General features: G+C 34.1%; 1 protein-coding gene across 1 annotated transcript in view; it reads left to right on the forward strand.

The window, feature by feature from the left end:
* The window catches only part of LOC144855400 (neuronal cell adhesion molecule-like), a 58,949-nt gene extending 43,453 nt beyond the window's left edge, over positions 1-15,496 (forward strand). The window contains exons 12-24 of the mRNA XM_078713248.1: positions 1,518-1,674; positions 1,889-2,143; positions 2,527-2,897; positions 3,540-3,771; positions 4,202-4,314; positions 4,754-4,931; positions 5,306-5,425; positions 5,990-6,163; positions 6,891-7,016; positions 7,575-7,742; positions 8,200-8,328; positions 9,608-9,698; positions 11,315-15,496. Coding sequence (XP_078569374.1) covers positions 1,518-1,674; positions 1,889-2,143; positions 2,527-2,897; positions 3,540-3,771; positions 4,202-4,314; positions 4,754-4,931; positions 5,306-5,425; positions 5,990-6,163; positions 6,891-7,016; positions 7,575-7,742; positions 8,200-8,328; positions 9,608-9,698; positions 11,315-11,516 — 2,316 coding nt within the window. The 3' untranslated portion in view covers positions 11,517-15,496. The remainder of the gene's footprint in view (positions 1-1,517; positions 1,675-1,888; positions 2,144-2,526; positions 2,898-3,539; positions 3,772-4,201; positions 4,315-4,753; positions 4,932-5,305; positions 5,426-5,989; positions 6,164-6,890; positions 7,017-7,574; positions 7,743-8,199; positions 8,329-9,607; positions 9,699-11,314) is intronic.

Genomic DNA, 15,496 nt, shown 5'->3' on the forward strand with positions numbered 1-15,496 from the left:
GATCACCTCTAACCTTCTATGATTGCCTCTATTCCCCTACGATCGCCTCTACTCCCCTATGATCATATCTACCCCCCTATGATCGTATCTACCCCCCTATGATTGCCTCTAACCCCCTATGATCACTTCTAACCCCCTATGATCACCTCTAACCCCCTATGATTGCCTCTACTCCCTTACGATCTCCTCAACTCCCCTATGATTACCTCTACCCCTTATGATTGCATCTACTCCCCTATGATACCTCTACCCCTTATGATGGCCTCTACCCCCTTATGATGGCCTCTACCCCCTTATGATGGCCTCTACCCCCCTATGATGGTCTCTATCCCCTAGGATCGCCTCAACCCCCTATGATCGCTTCTACCCTCCTATGATCGCTTCTACCCCCCTATGATCACCTCTACCCACTATGATTGCCTCTACCCTACCCCCTATGATCGCCTCTACCCGCTATGATTGCCTCTACCCTACCCCCTATGATCGCCTCTATTCCCCTATGATCGCCTCTATTCCCCTATGATCGCCTCTATTCCCCTATGATCGCCTCTATTCCCCTATGATCGCCTCTATTCCCCTATGATCGCCTCTATTCCCCTATGATCGCCGACTACCCTTGGTTAAATTTGCCATCATGTAGATATTTAACACAGTAGCATATGAATATCTATGTGATCCCATAGAGGTTTATCAACCTAATAAGCAATTAACCAAGTTTACATCATACTAGGCATTCGTCCATATGGCTTTGCTTACAGTATTTTCCATTGGGACATTGTTTCAATGATTGGCTATTAACAGTTACTATTTATAAAACTCTTATATAATACCCCGAAAGGATAACACTGTCATATACTGAAGGAATGTATTTCATTTCAGTCTAACAATATACATAAACTAAAATGTATTTATTAATAATTTCCTGCCCTTTTCATGATATTGAGAGTAATTAAAATATTTTAAAAGTAATGTTCATGTTTGAATGGAACTAATTTAATAATACAGTGTAAATAATCATATTGTAAATATAAAGGAATCTGTATCTGGAAAACTGGTGGTTTCAAAGTGATTACATTTTCTCAAAGCAAATCCCTGGATTTTGGTCCAAAAGTACACCTATAGACTTTACAGAACTACTAGCAAATATACCCTCTCCAAACTGGGTAACTCACTCTGGGGCGGTTTTAAAATGTAGTTTAAAAAACAGTACAATTCTCTTCATTTTGATACTTTATTACTACCTGCATCCCATGGGTGGTTCAATTGTATTTTTTAAAACTTTCCCAGTACAATTTTGATAATGTTGACACCCCATTACCACCAACCTCACCCCTTGGGTGGACATGGTTCAATTGACACCCCATTACCACCAACCTCACCCCTTGGGTGGACATGGTTCAATTGACACCCCATTACCACCAACCTCACCCCTTGGGTAGACATGGTTCAATTGTAATTTTAACTACAGTAAGTACAATTCCAGTCATTTTGTACCCTTTTATTTCTTTTAAATTCAGATTGTACCTGATACTAAATATTCTATTACAACTGGTGATGAAAACAGTATGCTGACTGTTCGTACGGTTTCAATAGCGGGCGACGCTGGAGAGTACTCATGTTATGTTGAAAACGATTTCGGAAACGATGATGTAATGGGTTCCCTGACTGTTCTCCGTAAGTTTCTTTCAGTTTATTAATCAATGTAAAGCTCTGTCGTCTACACTATCAAACTATTTTGATATGGTAATGATATGCCCATATATAGTAGTGATATGACATCATCATGTCCATATATGGGCATATAACATTTTTTTGTTTGAGTGTAGACAGAGCTTTAGACAATAAATGCAATGCACTGGGCTTTTAAATCATTTTTTATTTTCAACAGAGAATACCGTTATTACACAACCTCCATCACCTAGTAATGTAGAAGAAGGTAATTCTGTAACGTTGAACTGTCGAGCTAACGCATACAGTGATGCATCATTAGTGTACACATGGGAAGACGACCAAGGTGTAGAGGTAGCTCAGGGTAACAGTTTCACCCTGACAAATGCGGCGCTAGCCAACACCGGAACGTATACTTGCATTGCATCTACTGATCTGGATGAGGATAGAGCAACAGCACTCATCACCGTTCAAGGTTTGCGTTTAAATTAAGATAATTTAGAACCTCTATTAAGGGGACACATTTAGGACTTGGGCAGAGTATACCCTTAATATGGGTGTCCCCTGATTAGGAGTTGGTCATAGTGATAAACATCAACTCCTTGTTTGTTTCATGAAAAAGTCCCCCTTAATTGGAGTTTCCCCTTAATAAGAGTGTCCCTTTAATAGAGGTGCCTCCTACTATACGTGTATCTTTAGTAGAGGTGTCTCTTTAATAGAAGTGTCTCTTAATAGAGGTTCGAGTATTAATTACAATAATAGGGTGTCCTCTATATGGGGTGTCCCAAATGTACTTTGTCCTCAAGTATTACAATAATTCATATTTATAATTTATTATTAAATGCATTTTGTCAACAGCAAGACCTGGTCCCCTGACAAGCGTGGATGCCATTTTGGACACAAGAAACAAAAATAAGGCGAACCTTGAATGGGAGGCCGGTCCTGAACACAACTCACGAATCACTGGATTCATCATTCAAGCTAGAACAGCATTTGATAGCGAGTGGACGGAGGTCAAGAGACCAGAGAGTAACCACCTCACTGCAAAGGTGGATGTCAATCCTGGAAATACGTACAGCTTTCGCATGGCTGCTGTAAACGACATTGGCACGTCAGATTTTGTCGATGCTAGCAGTACGGTTGATACTCCGTCTGGTCCACCACGAACAAACCCTCAGAACGTGGCTGGTAGTGGACAGTCAACAGATACTATGACAATAACATGGGATGTAAGTTACATTTACAACAAGGTGTCACGTTTGGAACCCAACAAGTGTCCCCTTAATAGGAGTGTCCACTGCATAGGGGATGGCCATAGTTTCCCTTTACTGGGCATGTCCCCTGAATAGGGGTGTCCCAAAGGAGAGTTTCTGACACTCGTACCACACAATAATAGGCCCTTGCTGTTGAAAAGTGAAGGGACCGTCTCACCACCTTCAACAATATAGGACAGGTACCCCTCCCTCATTTCCCAACGATCTGTACTTTAGGATGGGTTATACTGTAGGCTAGGCTTAGAATGGATCTCTCATCACATTATAGTGTAGTGGAGCTGTAGCTTGGTGATTAACTTGCTTGCCTTCCAATCCCAAGATACAGGCTTCAATCCTGACCAAAGTGCCAGGGTTGTAATTCATGACTCTTTCAACTCCACTCCCTAAGCCTCAAGTGATAATTAGCATGATTGTTTATAATCTTAAATTATAAAATAGTTTGTCCATCCTGTAATTGTTGATTCACTAATACTATTGGATGCGTTTGAAATATGAAATAATAAATTTTAAAAATAGTAATAATCTAATAGCCTAATTTTCATGTAAACTTAGTGATAGTACTTTGCAGTATAATATTATGTTGCATTCTTCTTTTAGCAAATGGACCAATCGCAGCATGGTGCTAGTGGATTCAAGTACATTGTGATGTGGCGTCGAACAGGACAAGACGATTGGATGAACGTCACCATCGATGACTACACAACAACAGAATATAGTGTAGATGGCGCTACAACATACGAGTCATTTGACATCAAGGTCATAGCAGTGAATGATCAAGGGAAGGGACCGGAAGATGAGCAACCGGTGATTGGGCATTCAGGAGAAGCCAGTAAGTATTGTCGTGCCTAGAAGGGGGAAGGAGGAGATACCAGTAAATCCCCTCTGTAGCATCTACTCTATGGACGACATACATGCCAACACTCGTGGGAGACTCCCGTATTTTAAACTCGTCTGCCGGCGTAACATCGTGCTACCGGTTTTTCACATTTTCTGACAAAGAAGCAGTTGGTGTGGACTCTCAAAAGCATTGTTTATCAAACCACACAATTGATTATAATGACACTTAACAAACATAACTAGACATGAAGCTCGTCACTTTCATAGTTACACAGATCCTTTCAGGCAGAATTTTTTTTTAAAATACAATAAATTAAGACAGTGCGGTTTACATGTTTATATTTATAGACCTTATTTTCAAATTCTAATTTAGTTGCTCAGATTTAGTGTGATGGTTGTTTTTATGTTCTTTTTTTCTCCAGAACCCGGGGCAGCCCCCACTGATGTAACTGTTGACCCGAACCCAACCAGTATTCGTGTTAATTGGACTGCTATTCCAAAGGACAAAGAAAATGGAAAACTTTTGAGAACTAAGGTAAACATAAACTGTTCAAACAGGAAATGATAATTATTTGGATTTACAGTTGCGAAATAGATCCCAACATAAATTGTTCTTTCTGTCTTCTATCTTTATGTGACAAAAATATGCGATGTGCCCTTTTATGGACAGGATGATATCATATCACTACCATATTTGGCGATATCACTACCATATTTGGGTACATCACACTTTTTTTTGTCAAAATAGTTTGTTAGTGTAGACAGAGTATAAGATCATTTTTACTAACAAATTGTGTGGATAATTACGCTGTGCCTTTACTTATACCGCCATCAATTTGGTAATAGATTACAAATCACATGCGTGGGTATACAACAGATTCATTTCTACTGAAAATCAACACAGACCACAATTTTGTTTATAAATCACGGCAAACTCCATGAATAGAATTCACTTCTTTTTTTTTTCTGTGTAGATCTTTGTGAAACAAGGCTTAATACAAGTAGCATCAACTACCTGTCCTAATGAGCCAACATCATGTGTGGTTGGGGACCTAAAGCCAAATACAAATTATGAAGTGACTGTCGGAGTGGAGAATAGCAAGGGCCTAAGTCCTTCTAGTACGTCTGTTTCCACAACTACAACTGAAGGAGGTAAACAACATGGATTTATTTCAGTATACTACAACTATTGAGGGGATACCTCAACACCCAAAAAGCATCCCCTCAATAGAGGTTGGCTGTAGTGTAACACATATTAACCCCAGTTTTGTTTCACATGATTGTGTTCCCTTAATAGGGGTGTCTCCTGATTTAGGGGGCATCCCAAAGTAGAGGTTGTACTGTACAAGATCTGTATAGATATCTCAAACCAGTAACCTCTCGATTACAGGGTGAGCGCCTAAACCACAGAAGCTCTTTATAAACCCTTACAATATATATTGTGTATATTTAATCTGTTAGAATATATATCTCATTTGTGATTTGTTAATTAATGCATAATAATATTTCTCATTTGCATATATCAGCACCTGGTCAAGTCCAAAATTTTATGGTGACTGTGCTATCGGATAGAATGAAACTTACCTGGGCAGATCCACTAAAACCAAACGGTGTGATTCGAGGTTTCAACATCGTATATAACAAAAGTAAGAATGTTATATTTCAATTTTATTGCCATGATAATACTATATCAATAAATTTTGTTTATGATGATATAGAAGATGACAATCTTAAAACTACCACTAAACATTTCTTATTCCTTTGTCCATAATGATGAAACTAACTGAGATGTTTTTGTTCTACCACCTTGGTTGATGAGAGTCTTGAATCAGTGCTAATTTTATGTCTATTGTTTGCGGCACCCCTGCCATAACAGCTCGACCACTTTACTTGTGTAGCAAATAAAAACAGTAGTCCGATACCAAGTCTTTTATTTTATATTCGCATTTAAGCACATCCGTTCTTGTTGTATGGCTATTCTATTTATTATCCTACAACATTCTAATTGTTATGATTATATAAGAACCGACAACCTGTAAACAAATATGCAAATTCGAAATTAGCTCAATACCAATATGCAAATTAGCTCAATACCAATATGCAAATTCAAGTTTTCACAACCATTAATTTTCGTATACACTACATCATCCAGTCAACTTTCTCTCTATCTTTTTATGATTTTTGTTTGTAATTTTTTTTTTCGGTTATAGTCAATGCACAGGTGGCTGGAGAAGATATTGCAGTTACTTTATCAGCTGATACCTACAAATTTGTCGCAAAGAACCTAGATCCAGGTGAAACATATGCAATCTATATAAAGGCCTTTACAAATGCAGCTCCGGGTGAGGTGACGAAACGCGAGCTTACGATGAGGCCGAAGGGAAGTAAGTATGATTGTAATTATCGTTTATTATTATCATATCTTACTTGAGGTTTAAAATGGGGAAATGACTTAAAATTGTCACTGCCATTTGAGAAATCACGAATTTGATTGTGTTATCTTGTTTGTATCTTAAAGCTCTGTCTACGCTATCAAACTTTATGTGATAAAAAAAATATGATGTGCCCATATATGCAAATGATGATGTGATATCACTACCACACTTGGGCACATCACACTTTTTTTGTCAAACTAATTTGATAGTGTATACAGAACTCAAGTAAAATACTGTACAGGCATTATGTCATCCTTCAGATGGAGTGTTTCGTTGGGTCACATTCATAAATATGTGTTAATAAGGTTATAATATAATACTTTTTTTATTATAGGATAACTTTGAATTGGATTTCCTACTGTCAATTGGATTACCTTTACACCTTGTAATATGTTATTTTATAGGTTGTACCTTATTTGCAGGTAGATAATAGTGAGCTTTCGTTTCAGGACAGTAGACAACGAAGAGAGGTCCATGTACTTCTCCCTGGACTGTCCTTGATATACACCTTACAGGATCTCTCCCTTTTTTCTCCGGTTTTGTGCAATTACTTATATTTTTGCTAAATCTGTTGCCGTTTTTAGGGTTTTTTGATGTATTTTCATTCATAGTCTTATATCCCAGATTGATAGCATTATTTAAAAATCGATGTGTTTTGTTTCCTTTTGCTTATTAGAGCCAACTTTTAACACTGGCACCATAGATATAAACACAAGTGACAATGAGGCTATTGTGGTTTGGAAAGCCAATACAGAGGGTCCAGCAGCATCAACATTTCTGATAAGCTACAAAAGGGCAGATGGTGAGTATAGTACTGTAATAGCCTTGTTAGCTGTTTACCATAGATTTTAATGTCAGAGTTCAATTTTTGTAAACTTGCTTGAAACTATCCAAGTGCGAAAAGTGGTTAAATTTACCTTGTTTATAGTCTAGTGCGAACAGGGCTTTAAACTATTTATTATAGACACAGTGTGTATCCCTCAGGATGTAAATCACCTTTGAGGTACCAGACAAAATTATTACATTTTTTATTTGTTTTTATCTATTTTTTGTTGTTTTTTATCATGTATGGTATCAAAATAAATCAAATCTGAAAGAATTTTCAAGAGACACTTTAGAAACTCTAGATAACATTAAAGATGTAGTGTCCCCCAAAAGCCATTTTGCAGTTTTAATAAAGTTATTCACTTATGTAAAAAAAAAACATAAAAAATTTTTATTTCACAAAAAAAAAGGTTAATTTTAAATAAAAACCATTGTCTAACAGACAGCTATACATTTTTTCGGGTAAATAATTTTTGTTTCCGGGGGTTTTTTTTAGGGGGAACGTAACTATCTTAAACTTTTTTTTAATTTCAAGATGATGATGGTGATTATTCTAAACCAATTGAAGTATCAGCCTTTCAAAATCCATTAAGTGTTGAATTGGTAGATTTGGATCCAGGCACCAAATATAAAGGAATAATAAAAGCTGTCAATGATGAGGGCTACACAATTAAAGAAATAGAATTCAAAACAGGTGGAGTTGGTAAGTATGGAGAGCCAATTGTGCCGTATGGAAAGGCAATTCGATAGTGATTAGCACTCATGGCAATCGCCAGGGTATTGCACCGTTGTCATGTATTATATGTTGTTGTTTGTGCCTGAAAATTGAATAAAATAAAATAAGTAAAATATTTGTTTAATTTTTGATAAATAATTTGCGTCGGAAGAATTCAGTTGGATTAAAAAAGTTCATTCTGACATAAACAAAATACATATATTAATTTGAAAGTTGATTTCATATTTGACTCAAACTCAGTTTTGCACATCTATAAATACTATACTGTAAAAATGATTAACTAATATATGCACTGATTATGTTTAAATAACATAGTACTGAATAAAACTGACTCCAAATTAAAATGTTAACATTGTTTTATCTATATACAGTATAAAAATCATCACAAAATTATAATAAACATGTAAATATTTTTCTTTTTTAGCCAAGAGTACAAACACTGGGTCTACAATTCAACCGTGGTTAATAGCTATGATTTGTATTGTGTTGCTCCTTGTGTTAGTATTACTACTCCTATGCTTCATAAGGAGTCAAAAGGGAGGCAAATACAATGGTAAGTAGTAGAATGTGAGCTTATGAAGTGCTTATTATATGGGAAACTTGACCATATACATCGAACAGAACTAATCTTGCAATGTATTATATAATTAATTCTTTTATTTTTGGGCACCTTAAATTTCCACAAAATTGAAATGGTATACACACTAATAATGCACTCTATTTTACACCTCTTTTTTATGCACCCTGAAAAAGAACCCATGCCTGGGATCAACCCTAAGGAATAGGTATTGACTCCAAGGGAATAGGTATTGACTCCAAGGGAATAGGTATTGACTCCAAGGGAATAGGTATTGACTCCAAGGGAATAGGTATTGACTCCAAGGGAATAGGTATTGACTCCAAGGGAATAGGTATTGACTCCAAGGGAATAGGTATTGACTCCAAGGGAATAGGTATTGACTCCAAGGGAATAGGTATTGACTCCAAGGGAATAGGTATTGACTCCAAGGGAATAGGTATTGACTCCAAAGGAATAGGTATTGACTCCAAGGGAATAGGTATCCACTCCAAGGGAATAGGTATCAACTCCATGGGAAGGTATCCACTCCAAGGAATGGAAGAGGTATCAACTCCATGGGCGTAGGTATTGATTCCCAAGGGAATAGGTATTGACTCCCAAGGAGAGGTATCGACTCTATGGGAATAGGTATTGACTCCATGGAATATGTATTGACTCCAAGGGAATAGGTATCCACTCCATGGGAAGGTATCCACTCCAAGGGAATAGGTATCGACTCCCAAGGGAATATGTATCCACTCCAAGGAAGGGAATAGGTATCAACTCTATGGGTATAGGTATCGACTCCCAAGGGAATAGGTATCAACTCCCAAGGGAATAGGTATCAACTCTATGGGTATAGGTATCGACTCCCAAGGGAATATGTATCCACTCCAAGGAAGGGAATAGGTATCAACTCTATGGGTATAGGTATCGACTCCCAAGGGAATAGGTATCAACTCCATGGGCAGGTAGCGACTCCATTGGAATAGGTATCGACTCCCAAGGGAATAGGTATCGACTCCTAGGGAATAGGTATCAACTCTTATTAAATTGAGTTACTTTCAGATGGTAATGGTTAGCCTTGATCAATGTTGTCAAAGCATGGACTATAAAATGCATTATAACTCATTATCAAAATTAAATATTAACATGTATCATATTCTGTTAAAAAATATCCATTGCTTCGCACCTTAGTTTTCAATATGCTTGCAAATTAAATTTTTCTTTTGCTCGTTTTATTTTTTTCCCAAATTTTGGTGATTAATTTCAGTATCTGATAAGGAAGATGCATTAAGACAATTGGACTTAGAAGCAACGCCTTTAAAAGACCAGAATGGATTCACTGAGTATTCTCCAACAGAGTAAGTTCACGGAAACACCTAAGAAAATAATTAAGCATAAAAATATTGGGGTTTTTTTTCATTTCATTTATTTGGCATCATCATAGGATAAAATAATATATCAATATAAAATAAATTTATACAAAAGGTAAAGATACACACTGTTCAGTTAAGAAGTAAGTTAAGAAAGAAAAACAACATACAGTATATACATGCAACACCTTTGTGCTCAATGTTAAAACCTTTTGGGCATAAATGTTGGGCACAGTGCTTTATAAGCATAATTTTTGTTCCTGTACTAAGAATCATTTTATTGAAGAATTGTGTTTGTCTTCATTAAACAATTTAAAAACGGTTTCCAAATTTTATGAAAAAAAATAATAAAAAAAATAAATAAATAAAATATTAAAATTTTTTTTTAATAAATAAAAAAGATGTAAATGCTAAAAAAAATAATTGCTGAGCTGCAGCAATTTTGATCCTACCATGAAGTAGGCTACAGACCTTTAAATTTAGTTTTTTTGTTTAATCCAATTTTAATCAAATAAAATAAGTACAGGTATAGTTACATTTATGTAATAATAAATTGATAGGTAATGATAGTCTTTTAATTCTCTTAACTTAGATCAGAATTTTATGTGTAAGGTATGAATTTTAAAATATCAGAACATTTTTTTATTAATTAACATTTCATTTTTATTTTGGTTCTATGTTGTGTCTTTGCTGTTTTTGTTTTTAATGTTTTTTTTTTATGCCTGACATCACAATATTTTCTGCATCCAAAAAAAAATGTGTTAACCTCTGTCTACACTATCAAACTTTATGTGACAAAAAAATGTTATGTGCCCATATATGAACATGATGATGTCATATCACTACCATATTTGGCCACATCACATTTTTTGTCAAACTAGTTTGATAGTGTAAACAGAACTTAAGGGTTAAATTTTCTGCAGTACAGTCAGCTATCCCAAAGTCTGTACACCATTGCACTTGCCCAAAATTTCAGTTTTCACGATGCATTTAACATGAAAAGAATTTCAAAGTTTCAAGACATCATGACATTTGGGGGTTCAGTTTTGGGAGGTTTGACTGTATTGTATAATTAGAATCACTTATGACTGCTATGTTTTATGTTCATCTGGGTCACAAAACGAGGCGTTTGAGGGAGGTCTGTGCACGAAAAAAGCTTTTATTACCAAACTTATTTAATAATGTATTGATATAAACTGTATGAGGATTACAGTTGTTTTTTGATGTGCTGCAACAAGAGAAATTATATAAATATTATTACTAAAGATTGTATGAAGGAATAATTATTATTAAAGTTTTGGAGTGATTTCTTATTAATATTGAAAAATTCATAAAGTAGATAATGTATAAATATGAAAATACTTGTCCAGTAAATAACCCTTTTAACAACTTGTCTGTATTCTATGCATACTTGTTTCCTTAAACTTTGGAAAATTGTACCATTTTATTTTTGTGGCATAATTCGATGCTGATTTGGATATGTTCAATAGCCTTTAATTATTCAAATTTAAATATTCGGTGATAGTTTATTTTTAACAGGTTGAAGTGGAGAAACATATTGTCAAACTTTTTCTAAATCATCAATAATAACGGTTTTTTTTCAGTGATTCATGCGAAGAAAAGGATCCTTTAAAAAACCTAGAGAGTGCGGGAAATGACGAGAGTGACGACGATAGCCTTGCAGACTATGCTGAAGGTGGCGGCGATCAATTCAACGAAGATGGATCCTTTATTAACGAATATGGTGACAATCGGCGATCTAACGATAAGGAATCGTCCAACGCAGCATACAACACATTTGTGTAGTTAATTGTGAAACAAATTTTAAAACGATAAAGATATTTTGCACATTTGCGTTGTAAATGCGTTGACATTCCCGTCTTTCACCGAAGAAAACTAGGAAAAAATTATAATGTTTTTATCTTTATTTTCTCTGTGTGTTTAAAAAACATTGAGTGTTTTTATTTCCAAAGATATGTTAAGTGAGTTATTTTTGCTTAGAAATCATTGGCGTTTCTTATACATAGCTAATGATACTTAAGGTGGAGAATATGAGTTTGTGATACCGTCTAGGTAAGATTAAATTGGAACGGGATGCAAAAGAGTATGGGACGGTGTTCCCGGTCGTGCTTAGATATAGTGCAATTGAAACATATGTACCTTGATTTCAGCATAATATAATGACCGTAGGCCAAGATTGTTTGAAGATAAACAGCTTTGGATAGGCTAAGCAAGCAGACGTGATAGTGCAAAACTAACGGCTGATAAAAAATATCGGCCTAAGAATTTGCAGCTCATGAAGACACTAGAAGGCGATTTATGTGAAATTTCTTATGGAGTAAAAAAATATTTTAACTTTTATAAGGCAATTTTACAGGTTTTCCCCCATTTAATGGATTTAGATTAGAATGTAGTTTGTATGTTTTTACTATGTGTAATACCACACATTTGATTGTTGTCAATATCAACAACAGTATGTATTCAAAATGTATTATACAGTAGATAATGTAGTGTATAGTTAACATTAAATGTTTTATCCATTTTAACCGTGTCGACGATCATTTTAAAGTATTTTATAATGTTAATAGAAATTGAGAAGTTTTAGTGAGATCATAAGTGACAAATTCATTTACATTGTAATAAAGATTTTAGAAAATGTGAGGTTTTAAATTGTAAATTCTAGTGAAAGAGTTGTTGTACCTATGAGGGGAATGTTATTACAAAAGCCTGAAAAAGTATTATTTGTCATAACATTTTGTGGATGTAAAAGTTTCCAAAATATCCACATTTATTTTATTTACGATGAAATTAAATATATGTATTCCCCATTGCACCCAGCAACCCAAACTTTTTTATACTAAATTTCTAGGGATTGTGATAATAATATTACCTCAATTATTTAAATTTAATTTCTCATATTCTAATTCCATTGAGGTGAGAGAGAGAGTTTTTGACCAATAGTGATATATTGAAAACTTAAATATGTTTTAAGTGTATTTTAAATAGAATTAAATTTAACTATGATCTAAATTTCAACAAGTTGAATTCACTTGGCCGTAACTGAAATTAGTGTAGATATGTTTTAAGTGTGTTTTTGCGTGTTTAAATAATTAAACAGTTTTGTAAGATTGTTGTACAAAAGTAAACTTGTAAAAATAAACATTTTATTTTTCATTACACCTGAAAACTGTTTACTATAAAAAATATCCAAAAATTTATGTTTTTCTTTCAGTTTTTTTTTATTCAATTTTTGTTGATTGGAACAAATTTAAATGAGTATTCAGAACAAGTTTAATGTTTGATTTGAATGATTATTTTTAATGAACCACTTTTTCAATTTTATATTTTACATTTGTTTGTTTTTTAAAAACAACAGTACATCTTAAAAGACTTTTAGCTTTTTGTGCCGTGTATAAATTATATTTTTGCCACATGTAGTAGTGTGTAGTTTAACCAGGGAAGAGTGACTCGCTCACTCTTATCTATTTCAACCAGTTCATTGAGCCTCTTCGGATGTATTATGTATCTCATAAGACTACTGAGCACAAAGCAAATATCTGAGTTGTTTTAGCTCCTTCAGCTATTAACCTCAACTATTTGGGGTTGTTGTAGGAGCTATCGCAACAATTGCTTCTTAGTCTTTGTTGCAGGGGCATATCCAGGGGAGCATCAACATGATATTGATAGTCTGTCAAAAAAAGATACAAAAAGTAGTGCATAATGTCATTTAAGCTGTCAAAATGTGGGAGCGCACAACCCTAGCGCTACCTCTGGATTTCTCCCTGTTTTGTTATGTAATGTAAGCAACATGTTCTCTGGACCAATGAGTATCAATGGGTAAATTGATGTGTTAATCTACTATATGTCAATGCTTTGTGTATGATAAATGTTGTATTTAGTAGGCCTATGTTAGCTTATCAGCAATTGTTTCCAATATTGAGCGCTTTAGATGCAAGCATGATCCAAGATTTTAGTTTTTAGCTGCAGAAAACGTTACTTGTTCTTGTCTTTTACTTGATACTCATTGGTCCACAGATTAAACAATAGAAGCTTTGTTAATCACAAACATATAGTAGAGGGCAGTATAATTCTGAAGTCAAGAATAAAGTTTTATAGTTGTGGTTTGAGATATGTGTACAGTAGATGAACTTTCAGGATCCAACACAGTGAAGTAATAGGGGTGTCCCCTTAATAGGAGTTGGCCACAGTGTTAAAAACATATTCTTTTCACAGTGTGAGTGTTTCCTTTAAGAGGGTGTCTCTGAATTGGGGGGTCCCAAAAGAAAGGGTTGTACTGCTAAGTACACAAACATTAAATACACGATTTTCTCACATTTCAATTTTTGTCTACATTTTACTATCAAACTTTATGTGACCAAAAAATGTGATGTGCCCATGTATGGACCCGATGACATCATATCACTCCCATATTTGGGCACATCACATTTTTTGAATGTGAAACAGAGCTTTAGTCTGTTTAGAGTATCTTAGAACTGAGCCTGTGGTGTTTTTGTCTCCCATCTAAATCAAACAGCTGTATAAAAATCAAATGGGTTGGCACTAGTTGCTGTTATGTGATTGACTGTATGTATATATATATATGCCATATGTCATATAAAAAGTTGATTAGCTTTAAGTTGATTGTGCTTATATGTTTTTCTATTATATCAATGTCTATTAAATCTTATGTTAAATCATTTCTGTTTATTTTATGTCAATTATTAGCCACAAGTAAAAATTAAGTATTTTTATATCTATTGAGTTATAATCTTTTTTAAATTCATTTTATATTTAATTGTTTTAATGTAATTTGCTTTAGATATTTTCTTTATTTTTTTGTAGTATAATTTTGCGTGTGTGGATTTTATACGTTACTGCATAATACATGAGTTATTTACATATTAATTTACATAATTAATTAATTAAACGTTTTGAAGATTACCAAGATAGAAACAGCTAAGTTTTCTGCAGCTATTTACATTTAAAAACTTCTTTATTTTGGATCAAAAATTGCATAATACGATTAAATATTGGATTTTCAAGAACTGATAAGCTATTTTATCAACTAACACATTGTGGTAATCTTCAAAACATTTTAATTTATTATATTCTGTGGAATTAATATTGTAAATCTATTACTGTATTTTAAAGAATGATTGTACTGTTTTGCTAAGAGTAACAAACACCAAGTCAACTAGTGACCACCTGTTAATTCACCCACTTGCCAGGTGTCACAAACTACATTTGCATATATTTATCTCCAGGTGGCATTTCTGTTTTTATGACTATAATTTTGACACATTTTGTTTCTATGGGGAAAAATAAATCAGTTAATTTATTCAATTAATAACACTAAATGTAGTAATGATTTCCATGTACAGTATATATTAACAGGTGGTTATTCCACATTTACATATTTATGATATTCAAATTAGATATATTGTAATGAGTCGTCAAGTAATTATACTTTGTACAGAAATGTTAAAAATGTTCTTAGAATTTGTTTGTTTAAAAGATTTTTTACCTGATTTGTTGTTAGACAGGAGGTCATTACTATGGCAACAGACACCTGTACATGTATGTAGATAATTCTGATGAAAAAGAAACTTGTGTATTTGAAATAGTATTCCCTTTTAAGTGTGATATTATGTAATTATTATTCTATGTACATGGATTATTATTGGTTTATCTATAGTCCCAAAGCAAGATCTGTAAGGATTATTAATGTCAAAAGATTATTTATATCTAAGGATTATTTATATCTAGGGATTAAAATGCAAGAATAA

The sequence above is a fragment of the Antedon bifida genome, chromosome 11 (genome assembly GCF_963402885.1).
Source record: "Antedon bifida chromosome 11, ecAntBifi1.1, whole genome shotgun sequence".
NCBI lineage: Eukaryota > Metazoa > Echinodermata > Crinoidea > Comatulida > Antedonidae > Antedon > Antedon bifida.